General features: G+C 41.3%; 1 protein-coding gene across 1 annotated transcript in view; it reads right to left on the reverse strand.

Moving 5' to 3' along the window:
- Positions 1 to 15,109, reverse strand: part of LOC115146527 (zinc finger protein 135-like) — a 39,188-nt gene extending 24,079 nt beyond the window's left edge. Inside the window, exons 1-3 of the mRNA XM_065016753.1 lie at positions 14,587 to 15,109; positions 14,016 to 14,113; positions 8,220 to 8,397 (exon numbers count right to left, since the gene is read on the reverse strand). Coding sequence (XP_064872825.1) covers positions 8,220 to 8,397; positions 14,016 to 14,018 — 181 coding nt within the window. The 5' untranslated portion in view covers positions 14,019 to 14,113; positions 14,587 to 15,109. The remainder of the gene's footprint in view (positions 1 to 8,219; positions 8,398 to 14,015; positions 14,114 to 14,586) is intronic.
- Between the last annotated feature and the right edge of the window lie 786 nt (positions 15,110 to 15,895).

Here is a 15,895-nt window from a genome sequence, read left to right on the forward strand (position 1 = left end):
CAGGTAAACACATTGTCAGTCAACAATATAAGACAACGGGAGCACTGTGTATGTTCTCTGATGAATGTTAAGTCAATGTGATGTGAAATATCAATATACACGCTAAGAGAAGTAATTTCTCTCTCCTGTGTAGATTCTCTAATGTCATTTAAGTGTAATATGTTACGAGTAATATGAGTAATATGTTTTCCACAGTCTGAGCTTTTGTAAGCCTTCTCCTTTGTGTGCAGTCTAATGTGTTTTTCATGCTTCCTAAATGGGCAAAAGCTTTGCACCCTGTGAGGAGTGGTTAGGCTTCTCCCTGTGTGTATTCTGTCATGTTTCTTCAGATCACCTGACCGGCTGAAACACTTTCCACACTGGGAGCAGTGGTAAGGCTTCTCCCTGTGTGAATTTTCTGGTGAGCTTTCAGGTGTCCTTTCAGTTTAAAACTCTTTCCACACTGCGAGCAGTGGTAAGGCTTCTCCCCTGTGTGTGTTCTCTCATGCTGTTTCAGATCCCATAATAAGTTACAACCCTTTCCACATTGGGAACAGTGGTAAAGCTTCTCCCCTGTGTGTAATCTCTCATGTTTTTTCAGATCCCCTGACCAGTTGAAACACTTTCCACACTGGGAGCAGTGGTAAGGCTTCTCCTGTGTGCATTCTCTCATGTTGTTTCATGGCCCCTAACTGGTTAAAACACTTGCCACACTGGGAGCACTGGTAAGGCTTCTCCCTGTGTGTATTATCTCATGAACTTTCAGGTTCCTTAACCGGCTAAAACTCTTTCCACACTGGGAGCAGTGGTAAGGCTTCTCCCCTGTGTGTATTCTCTCATGAGCTTTCATGTGTCCTTTCTGGTTAAAACTCTTTCCACACTGCGAGCAGTGGTAAGGCTTCTCCCTGTGTGTGTTCTCTCATGTTGTTTCAGCTCCCATAAGAGGTTACAACCCTTTCCACATTGGGAACAGTGGTAAGGCTTCTGCCCTGTGTGTAATCTCTCATGTCGTTTCAGAGACCCTAACAGGTTAAAACTCTTTCCACACTGGAAGCAGTGGTAAGGCTTCTCCCTGTGTGTATTCTCTCGTGTTTGTTCAGGGTTCCTTTATGACCAAAACTTTTTCCACACTGGGAGCAGTGGAAAGGCTTCTCCCTGTGTGTGTTCTCTCATGTTGTTTCAGCTCCCATAAGAGGTTACAACCCTTTCCACAGTGGGAACACTGGTGTCCGTCTTGCTGGTTTGGGCGTCCCTGGCTCTGGTTCCTCTGAGCCTGGTCTTTCTCCTGCCAAAGAGAGAGTGTGTTTTTTAAAATAGAGACCTGAATGAAACCTCCACATGATGAAACGGCCTTGCTACGAGGGTAAATCCTAATCAGATCCCTCAATAACCCAAGGCCAGTTTGAACAATCTTGGTGTGATTTTAAAACAAATATTTTAAAGTTTCCTGGTAATTACTGATGTTTACACGACTTATTTATTCATCCTGTTTTACAAGTCAGAACACAAAAAAACTAGACAGTTCTAGAACACTCAAGACACAGACGTCACTGGATTCCAATCGAGCAGGTGGTTCTAAATATATAACTTTCATAGCTGTATGATACAGAATGCGACCTACAGTTGTGGCCAAAAGTTTTGAGAATGACACAAATATTACATTTCCAATACGTTTGCTGCTTCTGTGTCTTTGGATATTTTTGTCAGATGTTACTATGTAATGCTGAAGTATAATTACAAGCATTTCATAAGTGTCAAAGGCTTTTATGACAATGACATGGAAGTTGATGCAAAGAATCAATATTTGCAATGTTGACCCATCTTTTTCAAGACCTCTGCAATCCACCCTGGTATGCTGTCAATTAACTTCTAGGCCTCATCCTGACTAATGGCAGCCATTAATGCATAATCAATGCTTGGAGTTTGTCAGAATTTGTGGGGTTTTGTTTGTCCACCTGCCTCTTGAGGATTGACCACAAGTTCTCAATGGGATTAAGGTCTGGGGAGATTCCTGGCCATTGACCCAAAATATTGATGTTTTGTTCCCTGAGCCACTTAGTTATCACTGTTGCCTTATGGCAAGGTGCTCCATCATGCTGGAGAAGGCGTTGTTTGTCACCAAACTGTTACTGGATGGTTGGGAGAAATTGCTCTCGGAGGATGTGTTGGTACCATTCTTTATTCATGGCTGTGTTCTTAGGCAACATTGTGAGTGAGCCCACTCCCTTGGCTGAGAAGCAACCCCACATGAATGGTCTCAGGATGCTTTACTGTTGGCATGACACAGGACTAATGGTAGCGCTCACCTTGTCTTCTCCGGACAAGCTTTTACCGGATGCCCCAAACAATCAGAAAGGGGATCATCAGAGAAAATGACGTTACCCCAGTCCTCAGCAGTCCAATCTCTGTACCTTTTGCAGAATATCAGTCTTCCGGATGTTTTTCCTTGAGAGAAGTGGCTTATTTGCTGCCCTTCTTGACACCAGGCCTGTACATATCTTCCTTAAACAAAAAATAAGACAACAAAGCACATCAGTAACATCTCCCCGTTGTTGAAAGGGTTCGAAACATTGCTGTTTAAATGGACCAATTTCTTATTTAGACATTCACAGATTTTCAACATTTTGACTATCGCTGATGTCATATTTTGGGTAAAGTAAAAAAATAAAGGTGAAATATTTGTAAAGATGTTCCTAAAACTGATAGTAGCTACAATAAACAAAAACATAAACGCAACATGTAAAGTGTTGGATGTTTCATGAGCTGAAAAAAAAGATTGCAGAATTTAGTGAACATTTATTCTTTGCCAAGATATTCCATCCACCAATCAAGAAGCTGATTGAACAGCTTGATTATTACACAGGTGCACCTTGTGCTGGGGATAATAAAAGGCCACTCTAAAATGTGCCGTTTTGTCACACAACACAATGCCGCAGAATGTCTCAAGTTTTGAGGGAGCAATTGGCAATGACTGCAGGAATATCCACTGGAGCTGTTACCAGAGAATTGAATCTCTTCCAGAAGCCTCCTCCAATGTCGTTTTAGAGAATTTGGCAGTACATCCAACTGCCTCACAACCACAGACCATCCTAGGATAAATGGTATATTCTAGAATTCATCCATGACACATAACCACGCCAGCCCAGGACATATGGTATATTCTAGAATTCATCCATGATGTCATAATGACATAACGACACCAGCCCAGGACCTAGGATATATGGTATATTCTAGAATTCATCCATGATGTCATAATGACATATAACGACGCCCAGGACCTAGGATATATGGTATATTCTAGAATTCATCCATGATGTCATAATGACATATAACGACGCCCAGGACCTAGGATATATGGTATATTCTAGAATTCATCCATGATGTCGTAATGACATATAGCGACGCCCAGGACCTAGGATATATGGTATATTCTAGAATTCATCCATGATGTCATAATGACACATAACGACGCCCAGGACCTCCACATCGTCTGAGACCACCAGGGTTGTATTTCTCTTTGTAATGAAGCCCTTTGTGGGGAAAACTCATTCTGATTGGCTATATTTTGGTCGTATTCCTCCAGGGCCCACCAATGGCTGCGCCCCTGCCCAGTCATGTAAAGTCCATAGATTAGGGCCTAATTTATTTATTTACTTACAATGACTGACTTATATGAGCTGTAAATCCTTGAAATTGTTGTTTATATTTTGGTTCAGTATACACACACAGACACACACAGGGACACACAGACACACACAGGGACACACAGACCCACACAGACACACACACACATATGAATATTTTCTTGTAAGATTTTTTGTCCGTTGCGTTATGCTACTTAGTGTCAGTTGATGACAATTCTCCCGGATCCGGGATGGGTAGATCCAAGAGGTTCGACCGTTCCACAGGTGCGTGTTCATTAATTGTTTATGGTTCAAGGAACAAGCAGGGAAACAGTGTTTAAACCCTTTGCAATGAAGATCTGTGACGTTATTTCGATTTTTTTAACGAATAATCTTTGAAAGACAGGATCCTGAAAAAGATCTGTACATTTTTTTTGCTGAGTTTATTTTGTATACGTTTTACGTTGAAAAGTGTTTTTTCTCCTCAGACATAAACAAACAACTCCAGGTAAAAGACAAAGGCCATCGCTGTAATAAAATAACAAATGAACTGGCAAAGCAGCAGAGTGAGGCCCGCATCCAGCAACGTCACGAGTCACGTTTTGCAGCTGATTCAGTACAGCACTACAGGGAGAGAGGGGGGGAGAGCAGCTGTTTCAGTACAGCACTACAGGGAGAGAGAGGGGGAGAGCAGCTGTTTCAGTACAGCACTACAGGGAGAGAGGGAGAGCAGCTGTTTCAGTACAGCACTACAGGGAGAGAGAGGGAGAGCAGCTGTTTCAGTACAGCACTACAGGGAGAGAGAGGGGGAGCAGCTGTTTCAGTACAGCACTACAGGGAGAGAGAGGGGGAGAGCAGCTGTTTCAGTACAGCACTACAGGGAGAGAGCAGCTGTTTCAGTACAGCACTACAGGAGAGAGCAGCTGTTTCAGTACAGCACTACAGGGAGAGAGAGGGGGAGAGCAGCTGTTTCAGTACAGCACTACAGGGAGAGAGCAGCTGTTTCAGTACAGCACTACAGGGAGAGAGAGGGGGAGCAGCTGTTTCAATACAGCACTACAGGAAAAATCCACTGGACTAGTTTCAATGTATGGAATCACTTAGGAGTTCCTGGATGTTGGGTAAACTTCCCCTTTAAAGCATCAGACTCCATAGTAATTAAGACTCTAATGTGTCATCATTAGGTGCTACAGTCCTCCTTTAAGACTCCATAATGTTTCATCATTAGGTGCTACAGTCCTCCTTTAAGAATCCATAATGTTTCATCATTAGGTGCTACAGTCCTCCTTTAAGACTCCATAATGTTTCATCATTAGATGTTACAGTCCTCCTTTAAGACTCCATAATGTTTCATCATTAGATGCTACAGTCCTCCTTTAAGACTCCATAATGTTTCATCATTAGATGCTACAGTCCTCCTTTAAGACTCCATAATGTTTCATCATTAGATGCTACAGTCCTCCTTTAAGACTCCATAATGTTTCATCATTAGATGCTACAGTCCTCCTTTAAGACTCCATAATGTTTCATCATTAGATGCTACAGTCCTTTAAGACTCCATAATGTTTCATCATTAGATGCTACAGTCCTCCTTTAAGACTCTATAATGTTTCATCATTAGATGCTACAGACCTCCTTTAAGACTCCATAATGTTTCATCATTAGATGCTACAGTCCTCCTTTAAGACTCCATCATGTTTATAATGTGTCTGGAAGCGCTACTCTATCTATTCTACTCTCATCCTTTCGGATTTAATAATATTTAATAACAATAATAATAATGTTATAATTCGTAATAACTAACTTTAATAACTAGGGTTAATACCTGCCTGGCGCACCAACAAAATCTTCATATTTACCCCCCTCTAACAATACCGCTACAGAATTAGCGTAGTAGGCCATGTAACTTAATGTAATCAGAAATATTTAGGACTAACTTATTCCTTGCCACCCATTCTGAAACTAACTGCAGCTCTATGTTAAGTGTTGCAGTCATTTAAGTTGCTGTAGTAGCTGACATGTACAGTGTTGAGTCATCCGCATACATAGACTCACTGGCTTTACTCAAATGTCATTGGCATGTTGTTGGTAAAGATTGAAAAAAAGTAGGTGCCAAACAGCTGCCCTGGGGAATTCCTGATTCTACCTTGATTTTGTTGTACAGGCTTCCATTAAAGAACACTGTGTTCTGTTAGACAGGTAGCTCTGGGGCGGCAGGTAGCCTAGTGGTTAGAGCGGTAGGCCAGTAACCGAGAGATTGCTGGATATTATCCCTGAGCTGACAAGGTAAAACTCTGTCCTTCTGTCCCTGAACAAGGCAGTCCTAGGCCGTCATTGAAAAAAATAATTTGTTCTCAACTGACTTGCCTAGTTAAATAAAGGTTCGCTTTAAAAAATTAAAAAATACTCTTTATCCACAATACAGCAGGGGGTGTAAAGCCATACGTTTTTGTCAGCAGCAGACTACGATCGATAATGTCAAAAGCTGCACTGAAGTCTAACAAAACAGCCCCAACAATATTTTTATCATCAATTTCTCTCAGCCATCAGTCATTTGTAAGTGTAAAATAACATCGTATCTTGACAAACTATTTTCTTCCCAAAATTGTAAGGGTTGGTAACAGGCTGATTGGTCAGCTATTTAAGCCAGTAAAGGGAGCTTTACTATTCTTGGGTAGTGGAATGCTTTCTTATTTTTATTCAGTTTAGTCAAATGATTTCTCAATTTGTCAATCAGTTATTCAGATTTTTTACAATCATTCTTCATGTCATTTATCTTTGTTTCATAGTGTAGTTTCTTCTTTTTATTCAGTTTAGTCACATGATTTCTCAATATGCAATAGGTTTGCCAATCAGTTATTCAGCCAGACCTATATGCCATCTCTTTTGCCTCCCTCTTCATCATACCATCTTTTAAATTACTCATCAATTCACGTGGATTTAACAGTTTTTACAGTCATTTTCTTAATGGGTGCTGCTTATTAGTAACTGGGATAAGCAGTTTCAAATGTGTCAAGGGCAGCGTCTGGTTGCTCCTCATTACACACCACGGACCAACAAATATTATTTACATCAACAACATAGGAATCACTACAAAAAAATTGTATGACCTCTTATACACAATATTAGGCCCAGCCGTTGGAACGGTGGTTTTCCTAGACATGGCTCCTATATTGTGATCACTACATCTGATGGATCTGGATGCTGCTTTAAAACCCATTTCTGCAGCATTAGTAAAGATATGATCAAACCATGTTGATGATTTCATTCCTCTACTGTTTGTCACTACCCTGGTAGGTTGATTGATAACCTGAACCAGGTTGCAGGCACTGGTTACAGTTCAAAGCTTTCTCTTGAGTGGGCAGCCTGATCACAGCTTTCCTCCAGTATTAGTTAATTAATTAACAGTGTCTTGAGTTTAGTTTGTCTGTTCTACAGTCTAGTAAAGATAGGGGGGTTGACTGGGACAGGCAATGTAACATCCATCATGTTTTATGGAAACGTTTTTGTAAAACAAGCACCTTACATCAGATCATCTTGAAACTTTCTCTCTAAAGCTAACTTTCATCAAGGTTTTATATGGTCTATTGGTTTCTCTCTAAAGCTAACTTTCATCTAGGTTTTATATGGTCTATTGGTTTCTCTCTAAAGCTAACTTTCATCAAGGTTTTATATGGTCTATTGGTTTCTCTCTAAAGCTAACTTTCATCTAGGTTTTATATGGTCTATTGGTTTCTCTCTAAATCTAACGTTCATCAAGGTTTTATATGGTCTATTGGTTTCTCTCTAAATCTAACTTTCATCAAGGTTTTATATGGTCTATTGGTTTCTCTCTAAAGCTAACTTTCATCAAGGTTTTATATGGTCTATTGGTGTCTCTCTAAAAATAACTTTCATCAAGGAAGGTTTTATATGGTCTATTGGTTTCTCTCTAAATCTAACTTTCATCAAGGTTTTATATGGTCTATTGGTTTCTCTCTAAATCTAACTTTCATCAAGGTTTTATATGGTCTATTGGTTTCTCTCTAAATCTAACTTTCATCAAGGAAGGTTTTATATGGTCTACTGGTTTCTCTCTAAAGCTAACTTTCATCAAGGTTTTATATGGTCTATTGGTTTCTCTCTAAATCTAACTTTCATCAAGGTTTTATATGGTCTATTGGTTTCTCTCTAAAGCTAACTTTCATCAATGTTTTATATGGTCTATTGGTTTCTCTCTAAATCTAATTTTCATCAAGGTTTTATATGGTCTATTGGTTTCTCTCTAAATCTAACTTTCATCAAGGTTTTATATGGTCTATTGGTTTCTCTCTAAATCTAACTTTCATCAAGGTTTTATATGGTCTATTGGTTTCTCTCTAAATCTAACTTTCATCAAGGTTTTATATGGTCTATTGGTTTCTCTCTTTTCATTGGCAGAATCCTTTTTCAGTGTTATGATATTCATAACATCCATATCCACCAGTCTATATTCATGTCAACTAACAGAACTCTGCTGGTTGTCCTGGTAACAGACACCAGTCCACCTTCCTGTCAACTAACAGAACTATGCTGGTTGTCCTGGTAACAGATACCAGTGGGCAGATCTATTGTATTTGTTCAAACTAAACTACTTACTTTGATGTGTCAAATCTGATCCTTTCTTCTCTTCTCCTCCTCTCACAGTTCCACTCAGCCCCGTTGTTTTCCTGCAGTCCACCAGCAGCACAGACAACCTCTTCCTACCCAGCAGTAAGGTGCTACCGGGAGAGGCACGCCACGGGGACTCCGGGAGGGAGGAAGGGCTAGCGTTGTCCTGGTAACCATAAACAGGGGACACAGACACATATCATTATGGATGCTGATGTCACTGTTGTCATAAAGTGCCTTACAGAAATCCAGCCCCTGATAGAGCAAGCTGTATGCTAGACCAGACCAAGCTGGTCTATCGACGTCACCGCACAAAGAGGCAAAAACAGACTTACCCCCATCGCGACGTCCTCCCCCAAGGCTAACTTTCTAGCCCCTGCTATCTGCTTGCTTGCTAACCCGGTCTGCTAATTACTAAACTGCCGGGCCCTGGTCTGCTAACTTGCCTGCCCGGTCTGGTAACTGCTAGCCCTTGCTAACTGCTTGCTTGCTAACCAGGTTTGCTAACTGCTAGCTTGCCTGCCCGGCCTGCTAACTGCTAGCCCTTGCTAACTGCTAGCTTGCCCTGGTCTACTAGCTGCTAGCTTTTTAGCCCGGCCTACCAACTGTTAGCTTGTTAGCCTGCTAACTGTCTGAATCGCGTGTCCCCAGTCAGCCCAACCACTCACTGGACCCATATGTTCACTAGGCTATGCATGCCTCTCTCTAATATCAATATGCCTTGTCCATTACTGTCCTGGTTAGTGATTACTGTCTTATTTCACTGTAGAGCCTCTAGCCCTGCTCAATATGCCTTAACCAACCATGTTGTTCAACCTCCTACATATGCGATGACATCACCTGGTTTAAACGTCTCTAGAGACTATATCTCTCCCTTCATTACTCAATGCCTAGGTTTACCTCCAATGTACTCACATCCTACCTTACCTTTGTCTGTACACTATGCCTTGAATCTATGCTATCGTGCCCAGAAACCTGCTCCTTTTACTCTCTGTTCTGAACGTGCTAGACGGCCAGTTCGTATAGTCTTTAGCCGTACCCTTATCCTACTTCTCCTCTGTTCCTCTGGTGATGTGGAGGTTAATGCAGGTCCTGCTGTGCCTAGCTCCACTCCCACTCCCCAGGCCCTCTCATTTGTTGACTTCTGTAAACGTAAAAGCCTTGGTTTCATGCATGTTAACATTAGAAGCCGACTCCCTAAGTTTGTTTTACTCACTGCTTTAGCACACTCTGCCAACCCAGATGTCTTAGCCGTGTCTGAATCCTGGCTTAGGAAAACCACCAAAAACCCTGAAATCTCCATCGCTAACTATAACATTTTCCGCCAAGATAGAACTGCCAAAGGGGGCGGTGTTGCGATCTACTGCAAAGATAGAAAGTAATACAGAACTCTGCAGGCTAAGTCTGCACCCAAACGATTTGAGCTTCTACTTCTCAAAATGCATCCAGAAACAAGACTCTCACTTTTGCCGCTTGCTATAGACCTCCCTCTGCCCCCAGCTGTGCCCTCGGTACTACACTGCTCAAAAAAATAAAGGGAACACTTAAACAACACAATGTAACTCCAAGTCAATCACACTTCTGTGAAATCAAACTGTCCACTTAGGAAGCAACACTGATTGACAATACATTTCACATGCTGTTGTGCAAATGGAATAGACAACAGGTGGAAATTATAGGCATTTAGCAAGACACCCCCAATAAAGGAGTGGTTCTGCAGGTGGTAACCAGACCTGAATCCAATTGAGCACATCTAGGACATCATGTCTCGCTCCACGTTGCACCACAGACTGCCCAGGAGTTGGCGTATGCTTTAGTCCAGGTCTGGGAGGAGATCCCTCAGGAGACCATCCGCCACCTCACCAGGAGCATGCCCAGGCGTTGTAGGGAGGGCATACAGGCACGTGGAGGCCACACACACTACTGAGCCTCATTTGGACTTGTTTTAAGGACATTACATCAAAGTTGGATCAGCCTGTAGTGTGGTTCTCCACTTTAATTTTGAGTGTGACTCCAAATCCAGACCTCCATGGGTTTATAAATTTGATTTCCATTGATACATTTTGTGTGATTTTGTTGTCAGCACATTCAACTATGTAAAGAAAAAAGTATTTAATAAGAAAACTTAATTCATTCAGATCTAGGATGTGTTATTTTAGTGTTCCCTTTATTTTTTGAGCAGTGTATATGTGAACTGATTGCTCCCCATCTATCTTCTGAGCTCGTGCTACTAGGTAACCTAAACTGGGACATGCTTTAACACCTCAGCCATCCTACAAGCTAAGCTTGATGCCCCCAATCTCACACACATTATCAATGAACCTACCAGGTACAACCCCAAATCAGTAAACACCGGCACCCTCATAGATGTCATCCTAACTAACTCACCCTCCAAATACACCTCTGCTGTTTTCAATCAAGATCTCAGCGATCACTGCCTCATTGCCTGCATCCGTAATGGGTCTGTGACCAAACGACCTCCACTCATCACTGTCAAACACTCCCTGAAACACTTCTGCGAGCAGGCCTTTCTAATAGACCTGGCCGGGGTATCCTGGAATGACATTGACTTCATCTCGTCAGTAGATAATGCCTGGCTATTCTTTAAAAGTGCCTTCCTCACCATCTTAGCATGCCCCTCTCAGAAAATGTTGAACTAGGAATAGATATAGTCCTTGGTTCACACCAGACCTGTCTGCCCTTGACCAGCACAAAAACATCGTGTGGCATTCTGCATTAGCATCGAATGCCCCCATCGATGCTCAACAAACTGGATGCAGTCGATCACAGTGCCATCCGTTTTGTCACCAAAGCCCCATACACTACCCACCATTGCGACCTGTTACGCTCTCGTTGGTTGGCCCTCGCTTCATACTCGTCGCCAAATCCACTGGCTACAGGTTATCTACAAGTCTCTGCTAGGTAAAGCCCCGTCTTATCTCATAGCAGATAAGACGCCATAGCAGCACGCGCTTCAGCAGGTATATCTCACTGGTCACCATAGCAGCACGAGCTCCAGCAGGTATATCTCACTGGTCACCATAGCAGCACGCGCTCCAGCAGGTATATCTCACTGGTCACCCCCAAAGCCAATTCCTCCTTTGGTTGTCTTTCCTTCCAGTTCTCTGCTGCCCTTGACAGGAATGAACTGCAAAATCTCTGAAGCTGGAGACTCATATCATATGCACCTGTACTTAGCCTATCTGTAAACAGACCATCTATCTACCTACCTCATCCCCATACTGGTATTTATTTATTTATTTTGCACCACAGTATCTCTACCTGCACATTCATCTTCTGCCGATCTACCATTCCAGTGTTTAATTGCTATATTATAATTACTTTGCCACCATGGCCTATTTATTTCCTTATCTTACCTCATTTGCACTCACTGTATATAGACTTTTTGTTTTATTTTGTTCTACTGTATTATTGACTATGTTTTGTTTATTCCATGTGTAACTCTGTGTTGTTGTATGTGTCACATTGCTATGCTTTATCTTGGCCAGGTTGCAGTTGTAAATGAGAACTTGTTCTCAACTGGCCTACCTGGTTAAATAAAGGTGTTCTCAACTAGCCTACCTGGTTAAATAAAGGTGTTCTCAACTAGCCTACCTGGTTAAATAAAGGTGTTCTCAACTAGTCTACCTGGTTAAATAAAGGTGTTCTCAACTAGTCTACCTGGTTAAATAAAGGTGTTCTCAACTAGTCTACCTGGTTAAATAAAGGTGTTCTCAACTGGCCTACCTGGTTAAATAAAGGTGTTCTCAACTGGCCTACCTGGTTAAATAAAGGTGTTCTCAACTAGTCTACCTGGTTAAATAAAGGTGTTCTCAACTAGTCTACCTGGTTAAATAAAGGTGTTCTCAACTGGCCTACCTGGTTAAATAAAGGTGTTCTCAACTGGCCTACCTGGTTAAATAAAGGTGTTCTCAACTAGTCTACCTGGTTAAATAAAGGTGTTCTCAACTAGCCTACCTGGTTAAATAAAGGTGTTCTCAACTGGCCTACCTGGTTAAATAAAGGTGTTCTCAACTAGTCTACCTGGTTAAATAAAGGTGTTCTCAACTAGTCTACCTGGTTAAATAAAGGTGTTCTCAACTAGTCTACCTGGTTAAATAAAGGTGTTCTCAACTAGTCTACCTGGTTAAATAAAGGTGTTCTCAACTGGCCTACCTGGTTAAATAAAGGTGTTCTCAACTAGTCTACCTGGTTAAATAAAGGTGTTCTCAACTAGTCTACCTGGTTAAATAAAGGTGTTCTCAACTAGCCTACCTGGTTAAATAAAGGTGTTCTCAACTAGTCTACCTGGTTAAATAAAGGTGTTCTCAACTAGTCTACCTGGTTAAATAAAGGTGTTCTCAACTGGTCTACCTGGTTAAATAAAGGTGTTCTCAACTAGTCTACCTGGTTAAATAAAGGTGTTCTCAACTAGTCTACCTGGTTAAATAAAGGTGTTCTCAACTAGTCTACCTGGTTAAATAAAGGTGTTCTCAACTAGTCTACCTGGTTAAAGGTGTTCTCAACTAGTCTACCTGGTTAAATAAAGGTGTTCTCAACTAGTCTACCTGGTTAAATAAAGGTGTTCTCAACTAGTCTACCTGGTTAAATAAAGGTGTTCTCAACTGGTCTACCTGGTTAAATAAAGGTGTTCTCAACTAGTCTACCTGGTTAAATAAAGGTGTTCTCAACTAGTCTACCTGGTTAAATAAAGGTGTTCTCAACTGGTCTACCTGGTTAAATAAAGGTGTTCTCAACTAGTCTACCTGGTTAAATAAAGGTGTTCTCAACTAGTCTACCTGGTTAAATAAAGGTGTTCTCAACTGGTCTACCTGGTTAAATAAAGGTGTTCTCAACTAGTCTACCTGGTTAAATAAAGGTGTTCTCAACTAGTCTACCTGGTTAAATAAAGGTGTTCTCAACTGGTCTACCTGGTTAAATAAAGGTGTTCTCAACTAGTCTACCTGGTTAAATAAAGGTGTTCTCAACTGGTCTACCTGGTTAAATAAAGGTGTTCTCAACTAGTCTACCTGGTTAAATAAAGGTGTTCTCAACTAGTCTACCTGGTTAAATAAAGGTGTTCTCAACTAGTCTACCTGGTTAAATAAAGGTGTTCTCAACTAGCCTACCTGGTTAAATAAAGGTGTTCTCAACTAGTCTACCTGGTTAAATAAAGGTGTTCTCAACTAGCCTACCTGGTTAAATAAAGGTGTTCTCAACTAGTCTACCTGGTTAAATAAAGGTGTTCTCAACTAGCCTACCTGGTTAAATAAAGGTGTTCTCAACTAGTCTACCTGGTTAAATAAAGGTGTTCTCAACTAGCCTACCTGGTTAAATAAAGGTGTTCTCAACTAGTCTACCTGGTTAAATAAAGGTGAAATAAAAATAAATACATTTTAAAAAGCTGTACCAAACGGCTAGCGTTGTCCTGGTAACCATAAAGAGGGGACACAGACACATATCATTATGGATGCTGATGTCACTGTTGACATAAAGTGCTTTACAGAAACCCAGCCCAGACCACGATAGAGCAAGCTGTATGCTAGACCAGACCAAGCTGTATGCTAGACCAGACCAAGCTGTATGCTAGACCAGACCAAGCTGTATGCTAGACCAGACCAAGCTGTATGCTAGACCAGACCAAGCTGTATGCTAGACCAGACCAAGCTGTATGCTAGGCCAGACCAAGCTGTATGCTAGACCAGACCAAGCTGTATGCTAGGCCAGACCAAGCTGTATGCTAGACCAGACCAAGCTGTATGCTAGACCAGACCAAAGCTGTACCATCTGGTGTTCAGATCTGGAGAGACTCTCCTCTGCCTCGTCAGCATCAGGATGTTGTTGAGGCTTCCCAGAGGATCCACGATAGTCATGTCTCTCTCCTGTGTGAACGAGAACATCAAACAGATGGTAAACTTATGACCATCTACTGCAATCACAGAGTCTTACAAGAGGCATGAATATGTATTAAAAAAGTGCCTATAATGGCAACTTTCCTCATGATTTCCTAAAATATTGTTTGTGTTGCAAATGTAAAAAGGGTCTTTCCACAAAAAGGGTGTCTTTTGCATCCCTTTGACAATTTAAGTAGAAATTATGCACCAATGTTGAATTCTGAAAAGCCTGTTAGATGAAGTGCACTTTAAATGTGGACTACATGGATATTTCAATAAATCTAATAGAAAAGTCACAAAAATATATGTACAAATGACCGATAGCACCTTTAACAATTCATTGAGTACTGAACAACATATTAAATTGTAGAACTTCATTAGCATGCCCCTTTCAAACCCCACATTAGTTCAATAAATGCATATTTAGTGCCCGTTTTTAAGTCAGTGCTCACTGGTCTTACTCGAATTTTCAGCCTCATCCTTTTCACTCCCAAAACGTCTTCCTCCTCCACTTTAATTGAGATAGCCTCCTCTTCCTCTTTTACTCCAAAAGGTTCTTCCTCTTCTTTCAAAATTACGGCATCTTCCTCCTTTTTGATTCTGAAAGCTTCTACATCCTCCTCTTCCACAACCTCTTTCCCATATTCCTCTTTCACTGTAATATCATCCTCTTCTTCTTTCAACGTGATAGACTCCTCTTCCTCCCTTTTCATCCTGAAAGCTTCTTCCTCTCCTTTCACCAGAGCTTCTTTCTCCGTCGAGATTAGTGAGCTCATGTTCCGGGCGATTAGCCTAGTGCAATATCAATTTACCACATTAGCTAATTTAACAAGCAATCTACGTTTCAATGAACGAGTAGATATGTACACAGAATTGTGTTTAAAACACTAAGAGTAATATACACAAGATTTGTCTTAAACGCTTCAATATTTCGGTTTAATGTTCGCTAGCAAACCACCACGTTGGTTGAATAAGAAGCCTTTGTCGCTGTTGAAGAAGCCTCCAGTTCCGTCCACTAGATTGCAAGAAGCGTCACCTGAAATACTCATATCGCCATCTGCTGACTGGAGTGGGTAACGCAGTTTGGAATAAATAAATAAAAAACACATAATGGTGCCCAAAATCAAGGAAAATGGTGCCCAAAATCAAGGAAAACTTCTCGCCCAGTTGCATACATAACATGGACAGATACGGCTCTACCTGTGTAGAGCACATGCCCCTTTGCCCTTCCAGTCTCTAAAGTGCTCTGGTATAATTTGTATTCATTTTTTGTCATAGTTATTCTGAACCATCTGCCTGAAATTGTCGTTAAATTTGCCTATGTGATTTGATTTTTCCTTTTTTGAAGATTAAACAGCCAGGAAATGCCCCTGTCTGAGTGCAGTCTACCACTATGTGTAGCTGTTAGCGATGATGCTATTGACAACCATCTTCTGGTTGATGGAAAAGCCAGATTAAACAGCAAGGAAATGCCCCTGTCTGAGTGCAGTCTACCACTATGTGTAGCTGTTAGCAATGATGCTAATGACAACCATTTTCTGGTTGATGGAAAAGCCAGATTAAACAGCCAGGAAATGCCCCTGTCTGAGTGCAGTCTACCACTATGTGTAGCTGTTAGCGATGATGCTAATGACAACCATTTTCTGGTTGATGGAAAAGCCAGATTAAACAGCCAGGAAATGCCCCTGTCTGAGTGCAGTCTACCACTATGTGTAGCTGTTAGCGATGATGCTAATGACAACCATCTTCTGGTTGATGGAAAAACCAGAT

The sequence above is a fragment of the Oncorhynchus nerka genome, unplaced genomic scaffold (genome assembly GCF_034236695.1).
Source record: "Oncorhynchus nerka isolate Pitt River unplaced genomic scaffold, Oner_Uvic_2.0 unplaced_scaffold_889, whole genome shotgun sequence".
Lineage (NCBI taxonomy): Eukaryota > Metazoa > Chordata > Actinopteri > Salmoniformes > Salmonidae > Oncorhynchus > Oncorhynchus nerka.